This window comes from Chaetura pelagica, unplaced genomic scaffold (genome assembly GCF_000747805.2).
Source record: "Chaetura pelagica isolate M959 unplaced genomic scaffold, ChaPel_1.0 scaffold143, whole genome shotgun sequence".
NCBI classification, from domain to species: Eukaryota; Metazoa; Chordata; class Aves; order Apodiformes; family Apodidae; genus Chaetura; species Chaetura pelagica.
Window position 1 is genome coordinate 1,188,884 of NW_009952701.1, and position 13,909 is coordinate 1,202,792.

At 43.0% G+C, this 13,909-nt stretch overlaps 1 protein-coding gene across 1 annotated transcript in view; it reads left to right on the forward strand.

The window, feature by feature from the left end:
- ARHGAP40 (Rho GTPase activating protein 40) overlaps nt 1-12,505 on the forward strand; it is a 14,640-nt gene extending 2,135 nt beyond the window's left edge. The window contains exons 2-14 of the mRNA XM_009994049.1: nt 2,400-2,620; nt 3,677-3,752; nt 4,315-4,463; nt 5,086-5,251; nt 5,586-5,677; nt 5,800-5,877; nt 6,131-6,290; nt 6,951-7,033; nt 8,191-8,397; nt 8,659-8,799; nt 10,013-10,173; nt 11,116-11,171; nt 12,336-12,505. Of these exons, the coding sequence (XP_009992351.1) occupies nt 2,400-2,620; nt 3,677-3,752; nt 4,315-4,463; nt 5,086-5,251; nt 5,586-5,677; nt 5,800-5,877; nt 6,131-6,290; nt 6,951-7,033; nt 8,191-8,397; nt 8,659-8,799; nt 10,013-10,173; nt 11,116-11,171; nt 12,336-12,442 (1,697 nt within the window). The 3' untranslated portion in view covers nt 12,443-12,505. The remainder of the gene's footprint in view (nt 1-2,399; nt 2,621-3,676; nt 3,753-4,314; nt 4,464-5,085; nt 5,252-5,585; nt 5,678-5,799; nt 5,878-6,130; nt 6,291-6,950; nt 7,034-8,190; nt 8,398-8,658; nt 8,800-10,012; nt 10,174-11,115; nt 11,172-12,335) is intronic.
- Nucleotides 12,506-13,909: the final 1,404 nt, after the last annotated feature.

Sequence of the window (13,909 nt, forward strand, 5' to 3'; positions counted from 1 at the left end):
CGGTTCTTCTCTGCCTTTGAAAACTATGGAGGAGGTTGTGCTTGTTGTTTAGTCTGAAATTGTAGGATGTTTGGTTGTCCTTTAGATTTTTGGAAATTAAATGCCTTATTACGAACACTGGTTTTGGCTATCTTATGTTTCAAGGAAGTTGTTGCAAATTCTCCAGCTTAGTAAATGTATTCCCATTTGTATCCCCCCTGAAATGCTGATTTCCTGGACCTTCACAAAGCAAGTCTCAGCAGCTCTCCAGGCTTAAACCTGCAGCTTCTGTGGACGTCTCAGTTCTGATCTGCTCCTCTCTGATTTCTACCCTTTCCCCTGTAAATAACCTTTTTTGCTAGCTTCCTTTTACATTCCTGGCACACATAACAGGGCTAAAAATATGAAATAGAGGAATTAAAACCTGGTGCTTTGGCATCAGATGGGGCAGTAGGCTCACACGGATGTCCGACTCAGGGCCTGCTGTTCAGCATTGTGTATTGGATTTGTTTCCTGTTGTGACTGGAACTGGGTATTTTGAAAAATTTGCAAGCAATACACTTCCTTTAGTTTCCAAACACAGAATAAACCAGAAGTCTCTTGCCCACTGTGCTGTTGTGAAACCGTGGATGTGGGAGAGATACCTGTACAGTGAAGAGCCATGAACAGGATCACAAGCACAGAGCAACTGTGACCAAGAGAGCAGTGATGGGGGATGCTTTTACCTGTTGGCTTCTGTAGAACCAGATGTGGGAAATGACCATGACTGAAGAACAAGACAGAAAGCTAGCCAGTTGGCTAGAAGAGTCATTAAAGGAAGGACTTCACCTCAGGTCCGGCTCCATTTATCGTGTGATGCTGAAAAAAGTTCTGGTTCAGCACAGCACTGAGGAGCATGCAGAGCATGGAGGGCTGAGAAGAGTTTTAGAGGAGTCACAATAGGCTTTCACAAGTTGCATGAATACAGGTGTTTCCCAAGAAAAAAAATAAATAAATATTTAATCACACAAGAAGAGTTGCTGTTTTTTTAATCATTGATGCAGAAATAATAAAACTTTGCCTGAGTAGCTGCAATAAATGAGGAGAGACCAGTTTGTGCAGCAAAGGAAGAGTAGGAATTGGACTGTTCTTTTTCAGTGGATTCAGTTGTGATTTTTCCCTTTCCCAGTATAACCTTTGGCAGAGCTATGATGATACTGTCTGCAGCAAGTGAATGGGGTGCATAGAACTGAAAAGATATAAAGGCTTTGTGGTGTTCACTGTATTGAAGTTGCAGACACCTGCTAAATTGCTTTTAATCCTAGATTTTCAAGTAGCTATCTCGCTTGGGGCACTTCCTCACTTGCACAAAAGGTGCATCACATAGGGAAAAAAAATTGTCTTCTGTGTTTGATGTGCAACTTTATATTTATTGAAGAGTGAAATGGGATTGAACTTGTTTGAGTAATGCTGCTGTACTGTCTCCAGGCTTCTCACGCTTCATTCTGGAGCTGGAAAAGACTTTAATTTTAGTGGTGTTTTGACAACGCACAGACATAAGTCAGTAATTTTTGCTTTTGTTAAATGACTGTATCCATACCAATCCACTTCAAGTAAGGAATAAGGATGGTGTATACAAATAGTTCTACAAGTATATGAAATAAAATACATTTGAATCTACCAGGTTAGTGTCTGGATATTAAAAAAAAAAAAAAAAAAAAAAAAAGTTGCTGATACATATAGGAATGAAAAATTAAATAGCCAAATAATTGAGAAGAGTACAAAAGCTAAATGTGCATTGCTGTGTGCTGTGGCTTCTCACAGACCTTTTGTTGACTCTCAGTGCTGGTGGAGGATGGTTTGTGCTGCATGGGGGAGCCTGCCATTCCCTGAGTGTGCTGTTCCCTGCTGCCAGAGCTCCTGTTGCACAGGGAGACCCTGTGAAGGCAGGTTTAAGCAAGTGCATCTGACTTCCTCCTATGTCCTGTGAAAGCCCCTGCTGGGTTCAGTTCCTGTTGTGATCCTTGTGCTAATCTATGTGGAGCCCCACTTGTGCCAATCTATGTGGAGTCCCACTTGTGCCCAGCTTCTAAGGGAGCCTGTGTTCCTGGCAATAGTTGTGCCTCCATAGGTTCTCTTCTCTTTTCCCCATACCTAGGCTGAGGAGGAAGGAGTATATGGGCACTTCTGGCTGCCTAAAGTGTTGCGTCTCCTCCAGTTTCACCCTGATACCCAACTGGGTAGCTGGGAATAGATCTAAGATTTTGGGGAGCAGCCATGGCTTCTTAATGAAGTTACACCTCCCTTGCAGTGATGTCCCCTTGCCAGCCCTGAAAGGGGATGGATCCAGCTTCTGGTTATACTCCTCTGAAGTGTTCCAAGCACTCAGATTGCTGTTCCCCTTTCTCTTCTCACTTGCCTTCTCATCCCTTGCCTGCCAGAGGGAGAAGCCGAAGCTGAGTGGCTCCAGGATGCAGGTCTGTCTGACCTCCTTGGGGACCATGCCTCAGAGAATGACAACATTGTGCTGCTGTCCACCCTGACCAAGACCCAGGCTGCGGCCGTGCAGCGCCGGCTGGACACCTACTCCCGCTCTCGGAGGAGGAGGAACAAACATCCCGTGCGTGATGTCCGAGACATTTTTGGAGTGGTCAGCTCTGAGGTGTGTTGGTTGATTCCTCCGTGTTGCCTTCTGGTAGCTGACTTGAGTTTCTGGGTCTACTTTCATTTCCAAATGGATGACAACTTCTGAGCTGAAATTAAGCTGGAATTATAGAAATTTTGCAGGCAGGTTTCAGCATTGAGAAGTTGCCCCCAAAAGCCACAGATCCATCATCTTCCTAGAGACTGCTGGCAGGTTCCCATGCAGTGCCTGCAGCCCTGCAGCCTCCTGGAGTTTTGGTATTGTTTGGAGCCCTCTTGTGTTTTCTTTATTCCAGTGATGTTAAATCATCACTAACCAAAAGCAGAGAATCTCCTGAGTTCAATTATGATAAACTGATCTTGTACAGCTGTAATTCTAGAGAAAGAAAAGCCACTGCCTTTTTGTTTTTTTCACTAGGGAGTACACGACCATTCACTTTTCAGCTGCTTTCCTGCTGGGCTGCTCCTATTCTGCTTGCAGCCACAATGTAGAATTTCCTTATTTTTGCTAAGAGCTACTGAAAAATGTCCCAATCAAGGATCCTTGTGACTTTCTCTACTCTGTCAATTGTGTAGTCAGAAGGTCTTGAGCTTAGCCAAGATATTTCATTTTAGTAGCATGGTACCATTTCTGTCTGCCAGAACTGAATACTCCCTTACCTTAGCCTGAGCATCTGTGAAACATGTTTTTCTATAATCCTCTGTGTCTACTCTCTATGTTGCTAAGATTTGTACTTGCTAACTTGTATTTGATAAGCAACTGAGAGAAAACCTGAGGTTTTAAAGTGGCATTTTGATATAATGAGGGCATGTACAAAGATGCTAAAGCTGCCTTTTTTAATTGCCTTAATTCAATTGGAACTGAAACATTGTCCTTTGGGTGAGATCACTGGACTCTTTTGCTGTAACTTTACAGGAATGATTATCTTGTTTGGCTTCCTTTTTGCATTTAAAGCTTTGCCTCAGAGCTACAGTTTTAGTGGAGATATTGGAAACAAAATAGTGTTTGTTTTTTCCCCCCTCTCTTCATAATGAAAGTAAGAAAATGTATTTAAACTTCTGGTTTATTTTTCAGGAGACAGCAGCAAAGAAAGAAGAGTCCAGCCCAGATCAGTTGTGGCACAATCTACGGACTTCCAGCCTACAGAAAAGTAAGAAGGAAGTTTTTAAATGTAGAGTAGGATCTGAAGTGGGGCTGGAACTGGGAGGGAAAATACATTAATCTGAAACACTGGCCTTTTTTGTGGGACTTTAAACACATGGTTATCTACACTTGTGGATTGAGGAAGTTTTTCCAGGTTCTAGTGTTGTTAGGATTTGCTGCTCAAACTGACACATGTAACTCTTCAAGAAAGCAGCTAGAAGATGCAAATCAAATCACTCTAGCTAAGTTCCTATGATGAAACCCTATAAATGCCATACATGCTTGTTTAAAGAGAAGTTGGCCATAGGTCTGTCACTTAATTTAAGGGCTTGCTCATGTCTTACCGGTGCTATGGTGACTGTAGCTGTAACGTTGAGGCTTTAAGCTGTTCTTACCCCACTGCTCAGTCTCAGGTCTGTGCTATGACAACTTTTTCACATGTTAATACAATTTTTAATTAAAAAGGAGTGGCCCAAAATTTGTCTCAAAGTGCTGTTTTAGCACACTTGTTTTTGAAGCTTCATCCTTTTGGCTTTCTGAAATTCAAGACATTTCCTCCTCTCTAGCAGAAAACCAGGATTACTCCTGCACAGTTAGAAACCCTGGAAAAGAGGAGGTGTTCAACATGGATGTTGCCTACTCAGAACAAGCAGCTGTCCTGCTCAAGGGATCATTCCTGTCAGAGTCAAGGAGGTTAAAGGATGGAAATACCTTAACTGTAAGCACTGAAGGATTTTTTCCTGTTAGTTTTTATTAGCTCCCTTCTTGTGTAAAGGTGTACAAGACAATTGATTCAGATGTATGATCAGGTCTTGGAAATGTCCCCTGTGACTAATGTTGGAATGGGTTTGTATCAGGTAGGTATTTTTGGACAGGTAGTGCAATTATCTTGCACGCTGAGCAAGAATTACTATTGTGTACTGAAGGGTCAAAAGAATCAGTACTTGGGTGTGAAACCAGCTATTTGCATTTGAATTCGAGTCATTTCCACAGAAAAGATGAGAATAACTGGACTTTCTTGCACTGGTAACAGTTTTCTTCCTCACAAATGTACTGGCCTGTGTCCAAAGTTCAAGTAGATTAGGGTGGGTATCAGGTTCTCTTTAATTCCTATAAATTGGGATCTCCAATGCAGTTAGAGAAATGCTGAAAAGGGCAAATATTTATTCAGCTGTGGGTTGAGTAGAAGTAGGAGCAGTTTGAGGCATTTGTCTGATGTTGAAAACAAGAATGAATAGATGGCTGGTTATGGTAAGGAATGATAAAAATGCAGTAAAACTTGATATCACTGGGATTAGTAATTATAATTGCACCAAACCTGGTGTGTGTGTTTCCCTTAGAAATTTAAGATCCACAAGGGCAGATTAGGAGTGACCAGGATTGGAGATCTATCTGCTCAGGACATGAAGAAGATCCCCACGCTGGCCCTTATTGAACTGACAGCTCTCTGTGATGTTCTGGGCTTTGAGCTGAAAAGAAATAAGGCAGTAAAACTGAAAACAACAGGTTAGTTCCATTTCATCTTGATTTATTTTGGGGGAGTGACTTTTTGCATGGATCTTTTAATGGGTTTGTGTTTGAAATGTTAGAACAGAGAAGGTCTTTGATAAGAAACCTTGTGACAAGTGTTTTTCCCTTGGTCAGAATCTCTCCTGGAAGTCACTGGATCACAACATCTAGACCAAGCACCAAATTTATCTGACTGTCCTTGTCCTTTTAACTGTTTCTTTTTTTTCTCATACACTTACACTTATAAAATGTTCCCTTTAGTCTGCAGAGCTAATCTCTGACATCTGTACTACTGGAGATATAGGCTTGTAACATGTTGTTTCTGTTGTAGAGAAGAAACTCTTTGGAGTTTCACTCAACACCCTGTTGGAAAATGACCAAAAACTGCTCCCCAACACCAAGGTCCCTCTGTTACTCCAGGCAGTAAGTTCACTTCTGTTTTCATTTGTGCCTCTGATCATCAGGGTTGTAAAGCCTGTGATAATGAAGGGCTGATTTCTAATGAGAATCATGGTAATGACCTTTCTTTTTCCCCCTCTTAATAGCTGCTGTCCTGCTTGGAGAAGAGAGGACTTGAAACAGAGGGCATTTTGAGAGTTTCTGGGTCCCAGACCAGAATCAAGGTAGGAGCTCTCTAGTGGTGTTTGGAGTTCTTGCAGGGAGCATGTTGCCCGTGCAAGTACCCCAATAACCTTATTTGTCTCATCTCCCTTCCCAGTACAACTGGAAATATCCATTGCTGGGAAATCTGGGAGTGTCTGCTGTGAAGGTCTCTGTCCTCCCTGACTTGATGGGTGGCCCTGCCAGTGCTCAGCTACAGAATTTCTCTTGTATTTGTTTATTCAGGCATGTAATAAATTCCATCCTGTTTTATAGAGCCTGGAACAGAAGCTAGAAAGGGACTTCTATACTGGCCTTTTCTGCTGGGATGAGGTCCACCAGAATGATGTATCTGGGCTGCTGAAGAGATTCATAAGAGAGCTGCCAGCCCCACTGCTGACAGCAGAGTACCTCCCTGCTTTTGCTGCTGTGCAAAGTGAGTCTCTGCTTTGGCTGTTTAGCAGCAGTTTACTGGTTTGTGTTTTCCTTGCAGAGCTCTGCTGGTCTGGGGCTCTCCTGTCGGGTATGTTGGGATTCCTGATGGGAATACAGAGCAGGGTATGAGCTGTAGCCAGCCTCGGTGAGCTGGATGCTATATGTACTGTCATGTGTCAGCCTGAGTGTTTGGTCACTTACATCTTTGGGTAGGAGCACTGTCCTGGAGTCTCAAATTGTGTTGTGTCATTTGAGCCTGCGAGGTTGTTCCTGTGACTTAGGCAAACTTGATAAATAGTGACATTCAGGCTGAGCTGTGGCAACTGCCAGGGTGCCTGGTCTTGGCTTGTCTGCAGGTTTGTGCCTCACTAAATGGCTTAAATGTGTTAAGCTAACTGTTCAATTCACAACTTTTGTACAAGAAATGGGGAATAATGGAGTCTTTTGACTTTCAAGAGCATCAGACTTACTACTAGATTGTGTACTCTGAAACAAATCAGCTAGTCTTCTAAAATGTAGGTAGTTCACTTCAGAAGGGCTATATGAGCTTGTTTTGTCTCTGTAAAACAGGGCCTCAAATCCTAGATGACAAACAGTGCCATGCTCCAAAATAAGTGTCAGGAGCCTGAGCCTTTGTCCTGTTGTCACTCTCCCTCTCTAGATATTCCAGACCTGAAGCAAAGGTTGCAAGCTCTGAACCTCCTGATCCTGATTCTGCCAGAGCCCAACAGAAACACTTTAAAGGTAACAGCCTGTTCTGGATTTGACTGGAAAAAACATGAACTCGTTCCAGGTTTTTATTCAAGGGACCCACGTTTTGTAAATAATAAACATCATGCTGTTTGGTTTTAATTCACTGACTTGAGAATGGAAACCCATGAAGTGGGCACACCTCAAGGCTGTGCAGTGAGGGTATGTTGGAAGCACAGTCTGCCTTTTGGGTACAAACTGAAGAGCAGTAGGAATCTACATGGTCCTGGAGCCTCCTGTTTGGAAACCTGCTCTCCTCTGCCATGTTTTAGAGCACCTCCCTATGGAGTGAAAGATGTGTGGGTCTTACATTGTCTGTTGTCATGCTAAGATATAGGGAAAGAAATTCAGTCACTTGATTCATGGTTTGTGATATTGTCATCTATGAAGAGATAGTATCAATTTGAAAAAAAATAAATTAAACTTACTAAGCTTCTAACTTCCTACCCTTTTCAGATCAGAAGGCATTTCAAATCCTTCCATCTCCTTTTTGAAAGAATAAATGCTGGTGGGATCAGCTTTGTAGGCAGTGCACAACCTCCGTTGTGCTCTCTATAAGAACTGTGGTGGTTGTTGCTCCTGCTTTGGGATTTTTTTTCCCCTCCTGAGTAGTTCAGCTTCCAGACACTAAAAGCAAGGCAAAGGCACCTGCACATTTGATCTAGAGTGCAGGAATTCATCATGCAAAGATGATCTGTGCTGCATCGTGGCTTTGGTGGAGGTCTGAGGCAGAAGAGATCATCCAAAAGGGTTTATTTTTCCACATCAGGGTACAGCTTTGAGGAGATACTGGGGAAATGGGGTTGTGTCATTTTTGGATTCTGTAACTTTTACAACTGCACTTCGTAAATTGCTACTTGCCAAGAAGTAGGAGCTCATTTACCTCTCACACAGACTGTCCCTCCTGCTTCCTGGATGCTGGACAAACTATCTCTCTGCTTGATATTGTTATTGGCTGCTATCTGAGTGTTAGAAATTGATCATTGAACTTCCAGACTGGAGAAACAGGATTTGCTTATGGAAAGGTGAAGAAAATTGAAGAATATGGTCAAGAAAAAAGAGCTGATTAAATGATCTGTCCAGCAATTGCCACAGTAACTTCTCAAGGACTATTCCTACTGGAATTTTGAAGTTTCTTCCCCTCCCTTTAGGCTCTGCTTGAATTTCTCAGCAAAGTGGTTGCCAAGGAAAACAACAACAAAATGAACCTCTGGAACGTTTCCACAGTCATGGCCCCAAACCTCTTCATGCACAAGGGGCTGCCAAACAAGATTCCTGAAGGGAAGGAGAAGCAGCTGGCAGAAGGGGCAGCTGATGTTGTGAGGATGATGATCCATTACCAGGATTTGCTCTGGACAGTAAGTTGCAGAGGTGTTTTGTGATATGGTGTAGCAGTGTCTTGGTCTGCCTAGAGCTGGAATAGGGGCAGGGGGGTGGTCTTGGAGATTTCAGAAGAGTTAAATGTCTGCAGGCAAAACTTCTGGCATATTCCAAGACTACCCATTTTCAAAGTAAATGGGTATTTTGTATATTCAAAGACTTCATAAAATGTTTAGGTTCTTAAATGGTGTATTAATCTCTCCTTGATTTAATTCCTGTCTTTCTCCTTCCATTCCCAGGTCTCTTCTTTTCTGGTAGCTCAAGTCAGAAAACTGAATGAGAGCAACAACAAAAGGTACCAGTTTTGTGACAAGCGAATTAAAAACTTGTTGCGGAGGATTCATGCTGATAAAGACAAGGTGGAGAAGAGCCAGGCAGAGGTGAGCTAGGGCTTGGGAAAACTGGGCCCATTCATAACAGTGTCAAACACTTTTTCATTGTGAGTGCTTTCATCAGAATTTGGAAAGCTGTGTGGAGTGATGCTCTTTATATAGCCAGAGGGAGAAAAACCTGCAGAACCATGACAACAGCTTCTCAGACCCTTCTGGCCAGGCTGTGGCAAGCACAGAGCCCAACAGCAAGTGTACTAAATACATTAGGCTACAAAACACTTGGCTAAGATGCTGCATTTTAGTAGGAGAAGGGGGAAGAGACCTGAAGCAGAAATACTGGTCTCTGCCTCGTGTGAAGAACAGAATTCATGTGGCTCTTGACACCCCGTGTGTTTGGACAGATGTGTCTGCCATGGTTAGGGCAGACTTCTTGTCATGAACTTAAAGCAGAGTTTAGGCCATTAGAGTAAAAGTACACTTCTTGTATCTTTTCTTTTTGATCAATAATGCTGCTCATCTGTATGGGAGGGTTTAAGGATGAGGTTCTTGCCACTTAAAAGGAGAGAATTAATTTCCCTGAGAGATTGAATGGCCCTGCTCCTTGAGTTGATGCAGAGTGAGATTTTTCTTAAGCAGGTGTTATTATCAGATCTGTTTGTGTGTTAAAGTTGAGAAAAGATCCTTGGATTCATTCTGCCTTTTTTTGGGTGTTTCATGAAGGAGTTGATGAAAACAACCTTGAGAGGCCAGTGCTTGAACTCTGCTCTGTGATGTCTCGGTGCTTTTGGTTTTGGTTTTTTTTTTAACAACCTTTGTGAGAGTCAATAGTCTGGAATTCAACAGTCTAAACTCCTTTTCTGGTAGTTTAAATGAATTCCAGAACAGTCTATCAGACTGGAGCAAAACGGTTTGTCAAAACTGATACTGCCAAGCCTTATTTCCAACAAATCTTGTCTCTCTGCTCCTGCGGGTGCGGTGCTCGGGCAGCAGAGAGCACCAGTGCCCGCTGCTGGAGCGGTGCTGCCTTCCCAGCACATCCCCCAGGCGCAGCTGGTTGGTTTGTAGTGCTGACCTTGATGGTAGCAAAGCTTCCAGCCTGCAGTATGTGTGGGGTAAGAAAAAAATACACCCCTAAGCTCTCCGACGGCTGGCTGGATAGCTTTAACCCTTCACACTCTCCCATCTGTTTTGAAAGTTGGTGGTTTAGCTGGTAACAGAGTCTTTCTTGAAGCACTTTCTTCTTTCTGCTTTCCTCCTTAAGCCTTCCAAGATGGTGAAAGTCCATGCTTCACTTCTCCTGAAGGATTCACTAGAGGTGCATTTGAACAATGCAACCCGGGTGGCTGATGTCTTGAGGCAGTTTCAAAAGAACCTGTGCCAGAATGGCTGGAATATTGTTAATGCTGTCAACCTCATCAAGTGGTAAATGGCTTTTTCTCTGCTTCAAAAAGAGAGTACCAAGCAGTCTCCTGTCTAGCTGCTGTTTCCTGTCTTCTGGCAGAGCTGATGTGGTGGCACAGGGAGCTGCTAAGAGACTGTTCTCCTCTAGCCAAAGTTTTGGAAGTAGTGTGTAGGATGGGGCAAGCAAAGGTTAGTTCAGCTGAGTGATTCTGTCACTGGGCTCAGGCTTTCAGGAGGTCATCAGTCCCCTCTGGGCTGCTGGATGGCAAGTGAACTTTAGCAGCCTTGATGGAGGGAAGGGAAAGTGGCTCTCCTGAAGAAAAACATCACCTGTGCCAAGTATTTACCTGTAGTGTTTCCAACGTGAGGGGGTTAATGCAGGGATTTCCCAAAAGAAGCCTTGCAGCTCCCTCCTGTGTTCCACTGGAGAATTGCTGAAGTAACCCAAGAAGTAAACACAAGAATTCCCTCCCCCATCACCGTTCCTGCAGACTGGATTTAGTAGGTAAAGTGTTAGTGCAGCTCCTGACAGTGTCCCTGGGCAGAAGGTGTCTAGACAAGGAGGGTGGATGGGAACTTGGCTGAATGTGGGTCAGCTGGTATCTTGCTAACAAGCTACTGCAGCTGCAGAAGAGTTTCTCTTGGACAGGCTCTTGGTTCTAGAGCAGGGAGCTGTGCTATTTATGCCTGTTGTCTTCCAACTGAAAAGTCAGTGTCTGCTTGTGGTGTTCTTCTTGCTGCCAGGGAGGAATATCTGCCTTGTTTTCTTTTTTTCCAGTTTTGGGTGTCCTTTTCCATAGCTGTCTTGTTCAGGAGGATCAGCAAGGTCTTTAACATGGCCTCCAGCTTCCATGACAGCTGCTGGCCTCTGAATCATAAGCAATTATTTTGGAAGAAACATTGCTAAACTGCATAACCAGCCTTTCACAGAACTTTAACTTCAATTTGCTTTTCTTTCTGCAGTAGCAACTCAGTGGAGTGTACAAACTTGCTCCTGTATGAAGTGGGAGGCAACATTGGTAAGTCTGGATAGTAACTAAGGACTCTGATATCCAGTTTTTATGCTTGACTTGTCTTAGGAGGGAGTAACAAAAAGGATGAGATTTGAAAGAGGGCTCCAACAATTAGAAGAGAAACGAACAGTGGATTAACCTCATGCACAGCAAACAGCACCTTGGGTTGTCAGTTCACAGGTCTTCCAGTCATCACTGCAAAAAGCCTTTATAGTGCAAGTGTGTTGAAGCTTGGACTTCCAAAAATACTTAGCTCCTGGATCTTATTCAGAAACTGCAGGTTAAGAAAGGTGGAAACTCAGAGTCAAAAAATCTTGAGGGCAGGCACCAGTAAAAACAAACCAACATCCCACTCTGTTAAAGTGCACCATGTTAAGCCCTTGTTAAAGATCCCTGTTTGAAATTAAGTGTGGAACTTAAAGCCATTAAACTACATGAAATAAAGGGCAGCTTCATCTTGTGCCACTGTAGGCTTTTAATTATGTACCTCTTGTCTGGGTTTTAAGTGTGGTAACCTGGCACATGGCATCTGTACTAAGGATGGCCAACTCCAGGTGGGAAGTCTGTCTTAACTTTCCCACAGAAGACACAGTCCTACCTTTGGTGGAAATTTCTCAAACCATCCAGTTAAACAAGTTGCTGATGTTTATTAGCTACCAGTTTCCACTCACTAGTAAGGTAATGATATCACATGGAGAGGAGACTTAACATGATTGCAGCAGCAGGTTAGGGGGGTCTGAAACAGAGAGGGGTTCTTATGCCCTGTTACAGCTGCTTCTGGAGACTGTTGGTTACTGGAGTGCTTTGGCTGCCTCTTAGTGTTTCTTAGTAGCATTTGTTGAAGGAAGGCTCCTCTGTCATTGGAAACATTTCAGTCTCTGGATTTGATCCCTAACATATTTAATGATGGTTTCCAAATGCTAAAGCTCTTGAGTATTAGAGTATCCTTCCCTGACAGTCAAAGCTTGGCCTTTGTATAATTTTAAGAAACATAAATTACAGATTTGTGGAAACACTTCTCAAGGTTTGTGATGTTGAAACTGATGTGAACAAGTACCAGGGTTTTTTGGGTTTTTTTGGAGGGGAAAAACCTCACAAAACCCAAACCCTAGTAACTATAGTCCTAAGGATATAAGAAATGTTTTTTTTCTCAATCTCTTGTTTTGGTAGGTGAACGTTGCCTGGACCCAGACACTTACCTCCTAGATTTGTACCACATCAATCCCCATGCTGAGTGGATAATTAAGCAAAACCCCTCTTATCCTCGGATGTTCTAAGGAAAGTAGAAGATGGAAGTTTTTGGAAAGCATGGAAAAGATATAGAGATATTCCTGGTATAGTCCTAGACTACACAGTGCTTGTGTCTTTGAAGAACAAAGTTTTATGTACTACTTCCATGACAGCTGGCTGTGAGAGTACAGGAGCCCACATGCCAACAAGGGTGTTGGTAACAAGCAGAAATGATCATTCTGTAGCAGAATTTCCAAGGGGGTATGATTCTTCTTGAACAAAACATCTCCCCCAGAACAAACTCTGCAAGGAAAGCTACAGTGATTGTGCAGCAATGATGGAACTTAAGAGGAGAAATGTCATCTTGAAGAATGTAGAAGACATTTTTCTACTGGATTTGCCCTTTGTCTTGATCACATCCTCATTCTAGAGGAGAGACAGTCAAATACCACAGTAGCACTAATGACATCCCCTTGGTAAGATCCACTCCTGGCTGCTCCATGTCATCAGAAAGTTGTGATCCTGGGTTTCACTAACAAGATACTGCTACATTATTTGAAAAATGTAAAAGGGTGCTTCCAAAAAAGGCCAGATGTGAAGCCAATGTCCTGTACTTAATGACTGCAATTAAATACTTATATACAACAGAAGAAAATTATTTGCCTTGGAAAAAAAATATGGGATAGGCAACAGTCTTTCAGATGTACAGTGTGATAGGAAAGATGTCTGTCCCATACAGGTCTGCCAGTGATGCAAAATGTACACACTGTGAGGGTAAAATGTGCATTTATTTTGCTGGACAGTCTATGTATCAGTGGAAAACTAAGGAAATACTCAGAAGGTAATTTGACATTAATAATCTGACCTGGCCAGCTGAACTAAACTTGGTTTTGGAAGACTCTGAATGTCACAAAAAACCCCACAAACCAAAACTATCAGCCCATAAGATGTGCAGTGGCTGAAGTAAGATGTCCATGCCAGTCTCTGGTGGCACAGTGAGTCCTGAGCTGAGCCTGCACTGCCCTGACTGCAGGTTGTCCCCTGGCATAGCAATGGGTGGTCGCTCTGGGCTGCAGAGATGAGGGCAGAGCAGAACACTTGCCCTTCACACCTCTGCATCTCCATCACCCCTCAGCTCAAAGCCTGGGGAGGAGGAGTGTACAAGTCTTGCTTTCCTTTGTGGTGATGCTGAAATACCTCATGTGAGGGAACCTACTATGCAGTTACAGGGGGTGGGACATGCAGTTTCTGAAAATCCCAATGTCTTGTTTTACATACTCTTTTAAACACTGTTGGATATTTATTCATGTGGCAGAAGCAAGGCTGCCCTCAAGTGCATACTCAAAGTATTTCATTTGCCAAGTCTTACCTGCACTGCAGTGACCATCTCCAGTATTATTTCTTCTGTTTAACTGAATTTATTTCCATTACAGCCTTAACTTTCCTTCTTCTTTATTTTTTTTCCCCTCAGGCTGATGTGTAGCTATCCCTATTCATTATCCCAGTTTCTGTTG